This window comes from Pongo abelii, chromosome 10 (genome assembly GCF_028885655.2).
Source record: "Pongo abelii isolate AG06213 chromosome 10, NHGRI_mPonAbe1-v2.0_pri, whole genome shotgun sequence".
NCBI lineage: Eukaryota > Metazoa > Chordata > Mammalia > Primates > Hominidae > Pongo > Pongo abelii.
This window is the reverse complement of record NC_071995.2, coordinates 4,575,221-4,592,382: the sequence shown is the minus strand read 5'-3', so window position 1 is coordinate 4,592,382 and position 17,162 is coordinate 4,575,221. Positions and strand designations below refer to the sequence as shown.

Genomic DNA, 17,162 nt, shown 5'->3' with positions numbered 1-17,162 from the left:
AACGGCTTCCGCCCTTTCTGTGACTCCAGAGCTGAAGGGGCTCTCTCAGGCTATGGTCCCAAACCACCTTGCAGAGCAGCAGCCTGAACAACATACTTCTCGTCCTCCTACTCGCATTCTCTTGCCCCAGTTCTTTAAAGTATAGGGCAAGAATTGAACAAAATCCCAGCATGAAGAACTTAAAGTTGGTTGCCCAGACCAGACACATGAAATTATCCCTACTCTCTCCCCTTCTTCAAGCGAAGCATGTGGTTATCAGAATTACATCACAAAAGTTCTAGCCGGGCGCGGTGGTTTTACACCTGCAATCCCAGCACTTTGGGAGACCTAGGCAGACCACTTGAGGTCTGGAGTTCGAGACCAAACTGCTGAAAGTAGTGAGATACCTCCCCTCCCCCGTCTCTATTTAGACATGTTTTTCTGTAATCCCAGCACTTTGAGAGGCCGAGTCGGGTGGATCACGAGGCCAAGAGATCAAGACCATCCTGGCCAACATGGTGAAACTCCATCTCTACTAAAAATACAAAAATAAGCGGGGCGTGGTGGTGCGCACCTGTAGTCCCAGGTACTTGGGCGGCTGAGGCAGGAGAATCGCTTGAACCCGGGAGGTGGAGGTTTGCAGTGAGCCGAGATCGTGCCACTGCACTCCAGCCTGGCGACAGAAGGAGACTCCATCTCAAAAAAAAAAAAAAAAGAAAAAGAAAAAAAGTAAGTACATAGCAAAAGTTCTGGGTAAAATCCATTTATCAGCTGAACACTTTTTGAGTGCTTACTCTGCACAGATTGTAGAAAGCATGAAAAGGGAAATTTGTAATTGAGTGACAGTAGGTTGACCTGGAGGTGCACAGTCTGGTCCAGGCAGAAAAGACATTCAAATGAAGCTTTCTGAAAGAGCTGAGTTGAATCTGAGTCTTCAAGGACAGGTAGTAGTTGTCTACGTAAAGGAAGCAAGTCCTATTCTGAAGGCCAGAGCCATTGAAAAGCTTGGTACCATTGTGCCAGCACCCAGTTTAGTGGGGCAGAGACAAGGTTGAAGCAGCAGGAAGGGGCGAGTCAGACACCAAGTAGCCTATGAACTTGACCAGGGTAAGGTGTATATGTGTGGACTGCAGAGGGGTGTTCATGCTGACTTTATTTTATAAAACCCTCTGTGGCAATAACAATGGCGGTAGGACCGAGTAGGTTAAGAATCAAGGCAAGGATGCCTGTTAGAAATAGTGAGTGATGATGTTTCAGAGTAAGGGAGAGCACACGGGAAGAGTAGTTCTGAGAAATTTAGGAAACGGAGTAAGACTTGGTGACTGGATGTGAAAGTCGAGAGAAGACTCAATCCCAGGATTACACCTTTGGCACCCGCAGTGATGGTGGTGCCATTCATTTACCAAGAGAAAACACAGGAGAGATGTCAAGGGTAGGAGGAGACACTGAATTTAACAACTGATCTGCTACATCAAATTGTCAGTGGACCATCCACAGGTTTTGTTGTCAAGAGCAAGGTGTAGGGTAAAGATCTTGACTTGGCAGTCACTGTCACGTAAGTGACCACTAGAGTTTGCATAGAACATGAAACTGGTAAGACAAGTAGGTAAAGGTGACATAACAGATTAGAAAGCTGCAAAATAATGAAGAGTAGGCATGGAGATGGGAAGAAAATGACAAAGAAATGTGTCACATGAGCCAAGGAAATCAAATGTTTCCATCAGAGTATAATGAATAGGGTGTATAAGATTAGGTGAGAAAATTGTACACTGGGTTTGGCAACATAAAGGTATCAGTGCTTTCAGCCAGGCTGGGTTTAACATACTTTGAGGTAATTTTCAACCCCCCCGATAAACTATAAAGAACATAGCAAAAACAGGTTATTAAGCTGATGCCAGATGATTAATCAATTATATCAGTACCTAATATACAGTAGGCTCTTATGTTTATTGTTGATCTACACCAAATAGAGTACCTCAATGCTATGTAACTGAAAAATATGTTTTTAAAAAGTGGACAGGTGGGGCAGGTTAGGGGGCTGGTATATGACACTATAAAAATATATGTTAGATAAAAGAAGTATACAACAGCAATAGACAAATGCTCACTTTAATCACAATTCTAAATTAATTATTTTCACATTAACATAGATATTTCCATAAACCAAGAAAAACTGAGTTAAGTATTATACATTTTTTAACAGTTAACATGATTTGAAATTTTATTAAAAATTGATCAGAAGCTAGTTGAAATTCTCAATGTAAATATAAAATATTCATTATAATTGTTTTTCAAAGTAAATTCAGATCTAAGCTTCCTGAAAAGCTGTATTATCTAATATCATAATGGGGATGACTAAGTACTTGACAACTACTTTCTAAAGAACTTAACAAAAAATGACTACTTGAAGATTATATTACAACAAAAAGGCTAACATTCTCTGCAGAGCTCTCATTTTATCATGAAATGTGGACAATCAGGAACACGTGGATGAGTGGTATCAAGAAAAAGGGCATTTCAAAATATTTCCACTTTTATTAAAGGTTTTGACAATGAAGATTTCATAAAATGTCTTTAAATTCTATTTTCTAGAGAATAACCATCTAAATAGGAGACACATGCCATAAAACTGCAACCATTTTAGTGTGTAAAATAATTCTAAGTTTGTACTATAAAAAGATTTGGCTAAAATACAAAACATCTTTGCGATAAAACTGACAATGAAGCTTAAGTAGCTTATAAGATTTCAGAAATGTCTTCTGAAAGAAATAAGAATGTTTCCCTCTGCCAGATAAAACTGAACAGTTAAAGTTAAGGTGCTATAAACTAGACAAAGCTAGAAAGGCACATCATGTAACTAGAAAAGAACAGCATGTGATGTGGACTTCATGTCGAACTAATAGAAAAACAGAATACGCTCTTCACAAGGAAAGGTATGAGAAGATAATTCTTATAAACAAACTTCTCATTGAAGGCTTGAAGAGTTTTACAGAGAACATAATCATAAAATGGCTAGAGGTCATTTATAGGACATGGTAATGGATTCCTTTATATTACAATACCTGCCTCAAATATAAACACAAATCAAATATAAACACCCTTGTAAAGCTGTGACTCTCAACCAAACATTCCTCTGGTACCACACTCAGGTGCTAGTGGCATTTGGATGCAAAGGTTTAACTCGTGCTAATCTGGACAAGCCAAGGCGGAGACTCTGATTGGGAGACTTCACAGACACTACCACCAGTGGGCTGCTGCTACTTCTGCTACCTCCAGATGCCGCTGAAAGGAAACATATGATGTGATGCTGATGATGTCAGAAATCTCTTAACAAAGATTAATTTATAAAATAAGTAGCAAAAAAAGGTAGTTAAGCATTATTCTGCTTTCCAGGGTCTATCAAGCAATAAACTAGATCAAAAGAACAGAATGTTCTAAAGAGCAGAAATTAATACAGTATTGCCTGTTTCCAAACATCCCAGAAGTCAAGGTAATAACACTAAAACCTCACCATGAAAGCTGAAAAAGGAAGGCTGCGAACAAATAATGCTAGTTGTAAAGGCATACAAAAATGCATATAATTATAATTTCTAAAGTAATAGAAAACGCAAATGCATTTTTAAGGTCCTGCAATTTTTACAAGTAGTCCTTGAGTCTATTTTTCAATTATTAAATACCTTTAAAAATGGCAAATAGTTATTTATTTATATTAGTTTCATTATACTATTACCCTAATGTAGCAATTATTTCCATCTATTTCAAAATTATCCACATTAATGTTCACAGGTGATGGTGATTGCAGTTGCTCACCTACACAACAGTATTAAAAATTTAAAATAAATAATTATACCTGCTACCCTATAACTCAGACTATACTCCTTTATTGTTTTCTAGTTTGAAAGGTATAAAATAGTATTTTATTTTAATTTACATTTCCTTAATTACCAGTGAGACTGAAACTCTTCATATTTTCTAGTTGTATTAATAGTTCTTGGGGACACTGGTATATTTATGCCACTGGCTAATTTTACTTTTGGGGTCTTGGTGGTCTTCTCCAGTTGTATAAGATAGGTAACAAACTGGCAATCTGAGGGCCAAATCTAGCTCTCAGATATATTGTTTTGGTTCACATGGTGCTAACAAAAAAAAAAAAAAAAAAAGATCAACTTACAAAAATTAGTGGATTTCATATTAAAATCTGGATTTCTGGCTTCTCTTGAAAACAACAATCAGATCTAGAAATACCAAGCCCATAATCTTGCATGGAAACAATAAGATGGAGCTGAGTAGCAGCTGCTTCCTTCAAGTGGGTACGCGCTCCTGAGTCCAACAAAATTCCTACCCACACAAGTCTACTGCATGGGCCCAATTCACTCATTTACATCACTTGCCTGACTGTCACATGCTGACTTGATAAGCACTTTGTGCTTTATGACATTAACTCTTTATCCATCATTCCACTGTTTCCTTGTATCTTTTTGGTTATGCTACTTTTAAATTTCTATAGTTATATCACTTCTTTTAAATTTCCTTCATTGGGGAAGCATTAATTATTTTTAGAAATATACTAAGTATTACTCTTTGAATGATATGACATCAAGTAATTAATCTTCCCTCCTTTCCTTCTCCAAAAAGTTTTTAAGTCCTCATTAAAAATCTTAGAAGTTGTAAACCAGAATGGACTTTAAAGATTACAGTTGTTCCCAATATTTCACATGATGAAATGAAGACTCTGTAAGTTAAGTAATCATGCAGCCTCACAGCTCATGCCTAAATCTATGAATAGTAGTCAGCAGGGGAGTGAGCACTGTGGACCAATCAAGAGAGGCCCCTCAAAAGAAAAACAGGAGTAGAATTGGAAGCGCTCAGGCAAGGAGAGGAGACACATGAAGAAAGACACACCAGGCAGAGGAGGATAAAGAGAGGCCCTGAGAGAGGCATACATACAACATGTTTGAGAGACAAAAAGTGTTTCTATTTCGCTGAAGTGGAGGGTTCATGTAGGTGGATGAAAGTAAAGACAGGACTGCTTAGGAAAGGCAGCAACAATTTGGGCCTGGATTAGGGTTTTAGTAATGTCAAGAAGGGTGAAGGTCAAAGAATTCTTGAAGGACTCATGAGACTTGGCTGTGGAGCAAAAGAAAACAAAGAGAAGTGAAATTTGTAAAAGCAAGAGGCTGAGTTTGCTAGGGCATTTGTTAAATGCTAGAATTGCCACATATAGATCCCAAGGCTTCAGTCAGACTGTGGAGGTCAGCAGGTCCTGAGCAAAAGATATGCTGCCAGAAATACATACATCAGGAATCTCAAATGTTTATACCTTTTAACACTGTAATTTTCCTACTAGAAATTTTATCCTAGGAAAATAATCAGTAATATGCTCAGAGATTTCTAAAATAAGGACATTTGCACTTGTTGCAATCTTATTTATAGCACTGAAAAAATCATAAACCTGGATGTCCAATAATAAGGAATGGTTAAATAAACGAATATATGCAGCAACCAGAAACTTTGGTTTTGACTATGTAATAATATGGGGAAATGCTCACACATGACGTTCGTATGAGGAAAAAAATTTACCAGTGATAATTTTCCAAGCTCCTGTCCTTGATGGTAAATATGCCATACCTGGTGGGACCCATTTAGGTTTCTTGCTTTCAGCTGAAGGACTGCGTATTTCTAATGGTTTCCTAGTGGTATCTGAAGAAAGAGAAACCTTTTTTGGCGACGACTGAGATTCTGATCTGACGGCAGCTGGAGCAGAGTCCACAGAAGTCACTTATTTGAAAAATATAAGTAAAAATGTTTGTCATGTAGGAAGAAAAAGTAAGTCTAGCATACATGTGTAAAAATTATAAAGTTACATAATCATATAAAAATTAAACTTATTAATCAACAAACATTTATTGAGAGCCTAAGAATAGCCATCTTTTATGAGCATTAATATGCCAGGCAGTGTGGTAGGCATATCACACACATTACCTCTAACTCTTTACAACAACTCCAACACAGATATTACTATCCCCACTCTCAGAGAAGGAAACAGAGACGTTAAGCAATCTGCCTGTAGTCTGACAGCTAGTAAGCGTCTAAGCTTAGAAACCAGATTTTCCTCCAAAATCCCACCCTTGTAACCAACCATTACACAATAGTGTCTCGTGAGTATGTGTCAGTGAGATTATGTGTCAGGCTCTAGGGTTAGAAACAGTATCATTCATGGCTCCTGCTCGCAAAGACTTTAAGGTCTAGTCACCAGACTTTAGTGGGAAGAACAGGAAAGTAAAGATGTGTAAAATGCAGTGTGGTAAGGGATATGGCAGACTCTAGAGGTACGCCAAGTAGAAAAGGAAACTACAATCTGGGGGTATGTGTTTTAAAGTTAGAGGGAGGTGAGTGAGGATGGTCTGAACCAAATCAAGATTGAAGAGTAAAGGTGAATTGAAAGAAGCCTTCCAGGCAGACGGAGTACAGTGTGCAAAGATGGAGGATGCACCAAGTTCCAGAATCAGTAGTACTAACTGGTTCAGTATATGGCTGGAGCAGAAATCTCAAGGGTAGAAAATGTGAGAGATAGACACTGGGTGTAGATCACTTATGAAGAGCTTTGCAGACCATGTACAACAGTCTGGCTAGTCACAATCATGCATATATTTTTCTCAGGAGTGATCTGTATTTTAAAAACATCTTTCTGGTGGTAGTGTAGGAGAAGTAGGCCACTTAGAAGGTTATTATGGTAATCAGGTAAGAGGAAATGGGGGCCTACTAAGGTGGAGAATAGAAGGAAAACAGCACATTAGATATGTTTTGGCAAAAATAGGTGGGAGGCAGCAATGGAGATGAAGAAATAATCCATGACTTGCAAGTTCCTGTCATGCGCACACCGTCTGATGGTGCCATTTATCTAGAGAACAAACACACGCCTGGAAGTATGTTTTGGTTCTTATTTATTTATTTTTTTGGTGGTGGGGAGGGAGGAGAGGTGGCATTAAGTTCACTTTCAGATAGTGCTTGTTTTGAGATACCTAGGGGTATTTCAACACATATAAATATGAACATTTTCACCATATACTCTTCCTAATGTTAACATCTGCATCCTCTAGATCAGCACTGTCTGATGGAACTTTCTGTGATTATAGAAATGTTTTGTTTGCACTGTCCAATATAGTAGCCGCTAGCCATATACAGTTACTGTGCACTTGAAATGTGGCTTGCAAAACAGAGGAACTGATTTTTAAATTTTACTTAATTTTAATTAATTCAAATGTAATATAGCCACACATGGCTAGAGGTTACCATATTGGACAGCATAGCTCTCAACATTTTTTCTATCAAGGGAAAATTATAACATGTGCTAGACACAATTCTCAAAGTTTACCCAATACATTACTAGTAGGACTAAAAATATAATCCATTTTTCCTAATTCCTAATCCTATCACTTAATGGTTAAATTTCATTTCTAATGTTGTATATTAAATCTCAGTTGTGAAGCAACTTGCTCCAAGGGATAGAGAAAAGATTTTAAATGGTAAACTCCAACTTGGGAACTGGAGTTTTATTTTTAGTTATTAGTGTGTCTTGGTGAAGAAGCATAAACAAACATCTAAAGAAAATACAAAATTTATTCATGGTGTTAATAACTTTTTCCTATTATAGCTTGTAGTAGGCAGAATACTGGCTCCTCAGATGTCTACATTGTCATTGCCAGAACATGTGAATACGTTACCTTACATGGCAAAGGGACTTTGAAGATATAATTAAGAATCTTAGATGGGGAAATTACACTGAATTATCTGGAGGGGCCCAATGTAATCACAGGGGTCCTTATAAGTAAATGTGAGCAGGAAGAAAGTCAGAGTCGAGTGACATGATGTGAGAAAGTCCCTGCCATTGCTCTCTGAAGGTGGAAGAGGCCAAAAGCCAAGAAATGCACCCTCAAGGAGCTAGAAAAGGCAAGAACGTGGTTTGTCTCCTAGAGCCTCCACAAAGGAGCACAGTTCTGCTGACTGCTTGATTTTAGCCCAGTGAGAACCACTTTCGACTTCTGATACTCAGAATTTCTACCCAGATGAAGTCATCAATTAAAAAAAAAACACTCTAATTAAAAAACCTCATTAATTCAAAATACAGGAGAGAGAAGAATATAACTCAATCAGTACTTAATTCTCCTTTAATTTTTAGTAAGTACTCAGCAACAGGCTATTTAAGGTGACAGCAGCTCCTATGAATAAATGGAAAGACTAAATAATGGAACTTTTAATATCAATAGCATATATATTAAATAAACCAAGACATAAAAATGATTATCAAGAAATAAAACAAATTCAGTTAATGACAGTTATATTTTGCAATAACCTGTCATATACTATGAACTCAGAAATATCCTAACTTCTTTTACACAAGAAACAGGTATTCCATGTTCGAGTCATCATAAATTTTAAACGTTTCATCATAAAAGTAGTTTCTAATGGAATTTGTTTTGGGGAAATGAAAAAAAGGGCCCTAAACATGTGGCAAAAGAGCTCTCAAATCAGACTAAGTAAAGCACAAAAGCAAAAAATTAGAATTATGCAAACTTCCTTGTTTTGCCTGGAGAAAATACGGTCCAAGATACAGCTTAGACTCTGAATGGACAAACATGGGTTCAAATTCTAGCCCTTCACCTATTAGATGTAATATTTCCAACAAATTATTTAACCTCTCTGACACTCAGTTTTTCACTGTAGAATGCAGGTACAACAGCTAACCACAGAAGGCAGCCATGAGTACCAAAGTGAGGTCGTATATAGTAAGTCCTAGCATAGGTAGTGCAGTCAGCATTCTTGTCTGCTTTTCTCCCTTCTCCACCCCTACCTTCCTTTTACATATTTTAATGAGAAATGGACATTAGGAAAATGTTAAAGAGAACAAAGGCAAAAATAAGAAAAATACAGCAAACAAACCACATACATTTCCTTTATAAAATTAAGTGTTTTGGACCAAGCTTACCCAAAGCATTACATTTGGATTTAGATTTCTTCTCTTTCTTTTCTACTGGGGATTTTACCTTCACTTCTTTCTTTTTAATTTCTTTAACTTTACTTTTTCTCATAGAGAAGTCTTCGTCATTATCCTCACTCTCACAAAAATCAGAATCATCCTCAGAATCTTCACCTAAAACAGAAGATTACATAGTTCATCTTTGCTCTAAAAAATGAGGATTCTGTTGCCTTAACTTTATCCACAGCTTTCAGATTCTTATGCACCCTTGTGCTGCACTGTTTCCAGTAGCACAACACTGCAGTGGTTGACATTGTGGGTGCCTGGGTTTGCATCCTCAGACAGGGTCACTAACTTCACTGAGCCTCAGTTTCCTCACCTAGAAAATGGGGATAACCATAAACCTCCATCAAAGGGTTGTTGCGTGGATTAAATGAGTTAATATATATATAATGCATTTAGAATAACATCTGGCATATACTGAGCAAAATAAAATTGTTTGCTATTACCACTATCACTATAAATTTCCCATCAGTAATCTTTACTTCAGATTTTACCATTTTAACTCAGTAACTTTTGAAAAGAATGGTAGGCTATGACAATAACTAGTCTTTCAAAACAGTGACATTTATGGTAATAGTGAGCCTTCCCTTAATCACATAAACTTCAGCATTCTGGAACAGACCAAATGAGAATTGAGATAACCATACACAACAATCTTAGCAGATAATCCTAGAGCTGATTTCATTTGGGACAAACCTTTATTTCTCAAAAATGCTCTTCTGCACTTCATGGGAAAATATAAGCCAGTGATCTAATTTTGAAAGTGCTACAGCTGCTCTGGAAAAAAGCATGTCCTAACCTGATAGTTAAGCAATGATCTTTCTATTTTTTGAGGGGGTTAGGATCAGAAAACCATGCCTTGTAGATGAACTCTGAAAACTAAGCGTAAATAGGGTTAGTCCTATATTCATATAAAACTTTTTTACATTTTTAATATTATGAACATGCTTATTGCAGAAAATGCTTAAATCAGAAAATGTACAAATAAAATGAAAAATAAACAGTACATGCTTATTGTAGAAAATACAGACCATACAAAACTTTATTAAAGAAAATCTACTCTGTAATCTCGCCACTCAGAGATAACCACTATTGTCCTCACATACTAATATCTACCTATCTATATGAAATACTATATGTAAAATAAAAATCATATAAAATTTTCAAACATACACCACAGTAGACAGTAATAAACCACCACTCAGATTCAACAATTATCAACATTTTGCTCCATTTGTTTCATCTATCTTGCTTTTCTTCTTCTCTTCCCTTTTGTTGTATATTAAGATAAAATCAAGGCATCACGTCATTACATTCCTACATACTTCAGAATGTGTCTCTAAAAAACATGAGCATTTTCTCACACAACAATGCCATTATTACATCTAGCAACACCAACACTAGTTTCTTGGTATCATCTTCTATTCAGTCTATATTAATCTCTTTTAATATAGAGCAGTAACTTCTCCCTGTCCTCGTGTCTGACTTGCTGAAGCAGTTGAGTCAATTGTCCTGTAGAATGTCCTAAATTCTGGATTTGTCTGTTTTCTAGCTCATGGTGTCATTTAACTTAATCTTGCTTTTTTTTTTTTTTTTTTTTTTTTGTTGAGATGGAGCCTCACTCTGTCACCCAGGCTGGAGTGCAGTGGCACAATCCTGGCTCACTGCAACCTCTGTCTCCCAGGTTCAAGCAATTCTCCTGCCTCAGCCTCCCGAGTAGCTGGGATTACAGGCACACAACACCACACCCAGCTAATTTTTGTATTTTAGTAGAGAAGGGGTTTCACCATGTTGGCCAGGCTGGTCTCGAACTCCTGACTTCAACTGATCCGCCCACCTCAGCCTCCCAAAGTGCGAGGATTACAGGTGTGAGCCACCATGCCCGGCCATATTCTTGCATTTTATGTGAGCTGGAATTCTGGTCTCAAGGCTTGAGTGGATTCAGGCTCACTTTTTTTTGGGGGGGGTGGGTAGGGGGGAGGGCAAGAATATACTTCATAGGTACATTCTCTGTACTTCATAGTACATCACATCAGAAATCATATAATGTGTGGTTGTCCCTCTCTTAGGTGGTTCAGGTGATGCCAGCCTGAATTCATCATTGTAAAGATCCTTACCAACCTTCCATTGATGACCTTTACCTAAATCAACAATGTCATTTATGGGCTGGGCACAGTGGTTCACCCCTGTAATCCCAACACTTTGGTAGGCCAAAGCAGGTGGATCACATGAGGTCAGGAGTTCAAGACCACCCTGGCCAACATGCTGAAACTCCATCTCTACTAAAAATACAAAAATTAGTTAGGCATGGCGGCGCATGCCTGTAGTCCCAGCTCCTTGGGAGGCTGAGACACGAGAATTGCTTGAACCTGGGAGGCAGAGGCCACAGTCAGCCAAGATCGTACCACTACACTCCCGCCTAGGCGACAGAGCGAGATTCCATCTCAGAAAACAAAACAAAACAAAACAAAAACAAAAAACAATGTCATTATGATCTTCAAATTGCAATTTCCTTATTCTATCATTGTTCCCACACAAAATTTTAAAAATAATCAACTCACATATTCACATAATGGTTCCTGTGCTATATAGAATTAGCCCAAAAAAGGCCAGCTGATCACATGAAGGCTGTTAGAAATGTAGCCTGCAAATTCAAGTAATCCTAAGAGGCTCTCCGTCCAAAGAAGGCAAGTGGTAGAGGAAGTTTCTCCAAACTTTCAGAATATATAATCTAGAACAAAACTTTCTGTGTATCCAATAGCTCTGACACTGCATGTGTTCAGTAACTTAGATTCTCTTCTTGGCTCAAGAGGATAAACAGTAGGAGCTGGCTACATTTCTGTTTAACAAGCTTGTTCAGAAATGGGGTCCAACTAATCTTCAATAGTCAACTGAGAAAGCAATTTAAATAAAATTAGAGATGGGGAGTTGGAGTTCCCAAAATTCCAAGTCATTCCCATCCCATAGAGGAAAATCTGGAAGGCCCAAACACTTCAGTTACGGATTTTGGGAACTGTTAGAGAAAAGACTTATCTTCTCTGCAATTTTCTCTTTTCTTTCCCTAATGAAGGTCACACATGGTCCTTTCTATTCTCATCCAGGACAAGCGAATGCAGGGGGAAAACTGAAATGTCACTTTGGGGCTGCTTCCACTTCTTGGCTATTATGAATAATGCTGCTATGAACACGGGTATGCAAATATCTCCCTGAGATCCTGCTTTCAATTGTTTTGGATACATACTCAGGAGTGGATTGCTAGATCATATAGTATAGGCTGAGTATCCCTTATCTGAGGTGCTTGGGACCAGACGTGTTTCAGGGTTCAGATTTTCTTTGGGTTTTGGAACATCTGCATTATACCCAGCTGGGCATTCCAATTCCAGAAATCCAAAATGCTCAAATGAGTATTTCCTTGGAGCATCACATTGGCGCTCAAAGAGTGTCTTTGCATTTTCCTGTCTCCCAGGCCCTCCCAAAGTAAAATAAATGCAAAACAGTCTTTTTTCATGTATTTCCTTTGTTCCACAAGGACAGGAGCTGTTTGTTTTTTTCACTATTGTATCCCTAGTATCTAGAATATAGTGCACATAAAAAGCATTCAAATATTAGTCGAATAGGTGACGATGAGCAAATCTGTTATTGTTTGTTGATAGTATATCAAAATCTAAAATATGGTATCTTGATTTGGCCTACATTTATGCATTTATGAATTTAAATTTTTAATTAATATGTTATAATGTTCTGTCAAGGTCACTACACTTTCCATTTGCCCAATTTCTAAATGAGTCTAAAAACCATCATAATAAAATATAGATTTCATATCACTTCTGCCTCAGAATAATTCATAGATTTCTACTACCTACAGGAAAAAAAAGCCTACACTTCTTCGAGTGGGTCTGAGACCCTCCATGATTAGTACCAGCCTCCCTCCTGAGCCTCTTCCACGTTCATCCCAGCAAGCCTCAGTTAGAGACAAATAGAGCATTTGTCTATTCCACAGGTAATGCCTTTCTATTAGTCAGAAATGCTACTTTACACCTTTAGTTTGTTGAAACGCTACTCATTTTTCAAGGCATAGCTTAAAGGTTAACTCGTAGAAAAAGCTTTTTCCCCAAATGCTATCACTGAATTGAACTGTTCTGTGTGTCCCTGAAGTTTGCACACCCCAAAGGTTTAACACAGTGCTTTGCACAATTAATGGCTTCCAAGAACTTTTTTGACTGAATTCCCATAGAATGAATTTCAAAGTAGGATAAAACCTACCAGGTGCAAAGTCTGGTTCAGTGTCATTAGCACTATCACCATCACTGCCTTCCAGAAGAATCTTCCTCTGCTGTACTGCAGCTTTAGATGCTGCTTTTCTTTTCCCTTGAACACCACCAACATCATCTTCCACAGTAATCTTATCCAAATCTTCAGAAGAGGCATAAAAATCAATGGAAAACTTTCTGTGACAGCTGATATTTCAAGAACTGCAGAGCAGACTCTATTACAGCTATTGTTTTTATTTGCCCAGGTTCATCCCTCCCCTACTTCTAGTAATAGACTATTTACCAGCCCAATCTGGGTCAACCATGGTACATCATTGCCCTGGGAACACCTCTAGTTTTAGGGATAAATCCAAGACCCAAACAGAGATAATCTTTCCCCCAAAATTTTCAAACTAGAATTGGGAATATGCAGCCCCTTTCTTCAAAGGTCAGTTGCTCCAACTAGAAGCCATGGGTAGTTATGACCCTTCAGGGAAGAGTGTGTGTCTGCAGTACGACAGAATGAGACTAAAACACAAAGAAATAAAGGCCATGACATCAAGAGAGTCTTGACAAATTTAAAGAACTTGCTTCTAGCCACAATTTCAGCAATTTAAACAAAAGTCAGAAAAATAGCATTGTTGATGAGAATAATTATTAATATAAAAAACTTACCTAAATAATCACTGGCTACACTGCAATTAGAGATATGAGGAGACTTATTCATTGTTTCTATTTTACTACTGCCATGTTTTTCAATGCCTAAATATAAGGAATAAGAAAGAAAATTCAGATATATCTTAATCAATGTCTAGAAATAGGAAAATTAGTACTAAAATGTAATAGCATTTAGATATAAATAAATGATCCCAAACTCAAACTAGCACAATAATTTTATTCAGAGAGGTTAACATATGGTTAGAAGTCTGGGCTCTGAAATCTAACATACTTATGTTTAAATTCAGGCTCTACCACGTAAACTGGCTATATGACCATGGGCAAGTTGCTTATCCGAAGACTGAATTTCCTCATCTATAATGTGGAGATAAAAATAGTGTCTTACCCAGTGGTATTACAGAAGACCAAATGTGGATCTCACATAGGAATTGCTTATTATCGTGCCCAATGCGCAGGAAATGGTCAATAAACTATCAATTCTGTGTAGGCAAATCCATGCTTTTACTAACGTTAAGAACTCTCCAATCGTTACAATAACCTTAAAATGACCCAAAGCATTCTAAGAGGACTTTAAGACACAATAATTGGTACTATTAAATTCCAATGCTATAAGATGCATTATTTAATAAGAAGTGGTATAATATTAATACTTCTAAGGAAATCCCCTTATACATTCTACAATGTCTTAAAAGAGAGAGATGAATTTCAGTACCTCCATTTTAAATGTAATTCATGACAACTCTCTTTTGATGTTTCTTTGATTCTCGGTTACTAAAAGTCTTCCTAATCAAACTTTCATTTCTTTTTAAAGAGGAGACAGCCAGGTAAGGTGGCTCTTGCCTGTAATCCCAGCACTTTGGGAGGCTGAGGCGGGAGGATTGCTTGGGGCTGGGAGTTTGAGGCCAGCATGGGCAACATAGTGAGACCCCTCTCTACAAAATAAAAAATTAGCCAGGCATGGCGGCACATGCCTGTAGTCCGGGCTACTCAGGAGGCTGAGGCGGGAGGATTGCTTGAGCCTAGGAGGTCAAGGTTGTATTGACCCATGATCATGCCACCGTATTCCCGCCTGGATGACAGTGAGACCCCGTCTCAAATAAATAAATAAATAAGGAGGTAGTACTGATTTAGGAAACAAAGAAAAAAAGCTCCATGTATACCCCTAAATAAGATAATAAGCTAAAATATCCCCCAACATAAAAACTTTAAGCCAAAAAGCATTTTAGCAGTAGAGTATCTTTTTCAGGAATAATGATTTCTGCCTCTCTAGAATATTAATATATTGCCAGAAAAATCAAAGGAGAAAATCAACAGAGAAATCCAAAAGCCATTCTCTTAAGTCTACTGAGCTTGCTAACCAAGTTAATACCTTTGACCTTTGCAAGTAATAAAAATTACCATAATTAGGGTATGTTCAACTGATCTGGAAAAAATGGAGATGGATTGTTAGGACTGTACAGATCAATTCATTTGATGAAGAAATTAAATGTTCACTGTACAACAACATACAATTTGAACACTGAGGCTCACAGTCCATGCCCTCAAGCTTACGCTGGGTGTTAAGCAGAGATGTATGTCTGTTTGTATGAGATTTAGGCAGCTGAATTAAGAACTAAATCCAATCGTATTCTCTGCAAATGGGTCTATTTTTAGTGCAAAGTATTCACATTTTACCTCTTTCCTCTGTGAAGGCCCACCCAAACAAATAATTACAAAAGCACCGAAAAGGTTTTTATACAAATAGAAATAGAAATATACAGAAAATAAAGTTACTTTTATCTTGAGAGTTCTGCACATTAGTGGTGACTGTTGGAAGTTCCTTCACTGATAAAGCTAGTGCAACTTCTAAGTCTCTCTGGTAGAGCTTGTCATCTAAAGCCATCCTAAAATAGATACACAAGTAATAATGAGTTCTTCAAAATATCAATCTCAACTAAAGAGCAAAGTTTGAGATTTCTCTAAATTACTATTCCAGAGTTGCTAACTTCGCAAAAATGTTTTAAACAATCATCATCATTAACAGACCTTTGATGATAAGACTCCTAAAATGTCACAGTATCGTGTTACATACAGAATAAGAGGTTTGAAATAGGAGGACCATGTGCCTCTTTGCAATGACTGTTCCCTTTCATTGTAATGTGTCACCTTACTACCAGCTGTTTCCAGGTGGGAAACACCCTACTCAACCCAAAACAGACTTGGTTCAAACATCACTTCCACTTAAAACTCTTCCTTGACCTCACCCACTCCCCTTTAGCAGATATTCTAGCTCTTACATTAAATTAAAATTATTATCATTTTTTTACATCTCTTCCTCCCAATCCAGACTTTAACAAATATTTTACCAAGCACTTACTTTGTACAAGGCACTGCACTAGCTGGAATACTAAAAGTACCTTCAGGGAGTCTGCAATTAAAGGAGGAGGGTGGGGAAATAAGACATGCTAATAATTATCCTATAAAAGGCAGATTATAAAGTCCTATTCAAGCTGGTCAAAAGTGCTATGGAGTATAAGAGGAAAAAAACATCAAAGAAAGATAAGGAAAAGTTATATAAAGGAAGAAGCACTGAGATGTACCTTAAAGAATTTATTTTTTTGGAGTAACAGTTTTCTTAAGCTGTAATTCACATATCATAAAGTTTACCTTTTAAAGTAAACAATTCAGCAGTTTTTAGTACATTCAGAGTTGTAAAACTACCATCACTACCTAATTTCAGAACATCTTTATTACCCCAAAAAGAAACCCCATACCCATTAGCACTCACTTCCTGTTTACCCCTCTCCCGGCCCCCAGCAACCATTAATCTACTTTCCGTTTCTATGGATTTGACTATTCTGGACATTTCATGCAAATGAAATCATGTAATATGTGACCTGTATATCTGGCTCCTTTCACTCAGAATGATGTTTTCAAGGTTCATCCATATTGCAGTATATATCAGTTATCAGTAGTCATTTCTTTCTATGGCTGAAAAATATTCCATTTTGTGGATACCACGTTTTACTTATCCATTCATTAGCAGAGAGACATTAGATTGCCTCAATTTTTTTAGCTATTATGAATAATGTTGGTATGAACATTCATGTATGGGTTTTTGTGTGGGCATATGTTTTCATTTCTCTTGGATACATACATAGGCTGGGTCATGTAATAAGTCTATGTTTAACATTTTGAGGAACTGCTAAACCATTTTCCAATTTAGCTGCACCATT

General features: G+C 37.3%; 1 protein-coding gene and 1 long non-coding RNA gene across 19 annotated transcripts in view; one reads left to right on the top strand and one right to left on the bottom strand.

Moving 5' to 3' along the window:
• The window catches only part of RAD51AP1 (RAD51 associated protein 1), a 77,962-nt gene that overhangs the window by 54,507 nt on the left and 6,293 nt on the right, over nt 1-17,162 (bottom strand). For 11 of the 16 annotated variants that reach the window (XM_054526697.2, XM_054526698.1, XM_054526701.1 and 8 more), the window contains exons 4-9: nt 16,304-16,354; nt 15,721-15,830; nt 13,945-14,031; nt 13,283-13,432; nt 9,024-9,130; nt 554-675 (exon numbers count right to left, since the gene is read on the bottom strand). In XM_054526697.2, the coding sequence (XP_054382672.1) occupies nt 554-675; nt 9,024-9,130; nt 13,283-13,432; nt 13,945-14,031; nt 15,721-15,830; nt 16,304-16,354 (627 nt within the window). Of the gene's footprint in view, nt 1-553; nt 676-2,072; nt 3,262-5,559; nt 5,758-8,965; nt 9,131-13,282; nt 13,433-13,944; nt 14,032-15,720; nt 15,831-16,303; nt 16,355-17,162 lie in introns of those variants that run through there. The other 5 variants (XM_054526702.1, XM_054526707.1, XM_054526716.2 and 2 more) reach the window with 4 other exon arrangements.
• LOC129049032 (uncharacterized) lies at nt 11-14,429 on the top strand. Of its 3 annotated transcripts, none has more exons than XR_008511787.1 (4): nt 11-708; nt 12,121-12,209; nt 12,885-13,019; nt 14,235-14,429. It is a non-coding gene; the product is annotated as an uncharacterized LOC129049032 (long non-coding RNA). The 3 variants fall into 3 exon arrangements; XR_008511786.1 differs by having other exon boundaries at nt 28-708; nt 12,090-12,209; XR_008511788.1 differs by lacking the exon at nt 11-708 and adding an exon at nt 5,671-5,805.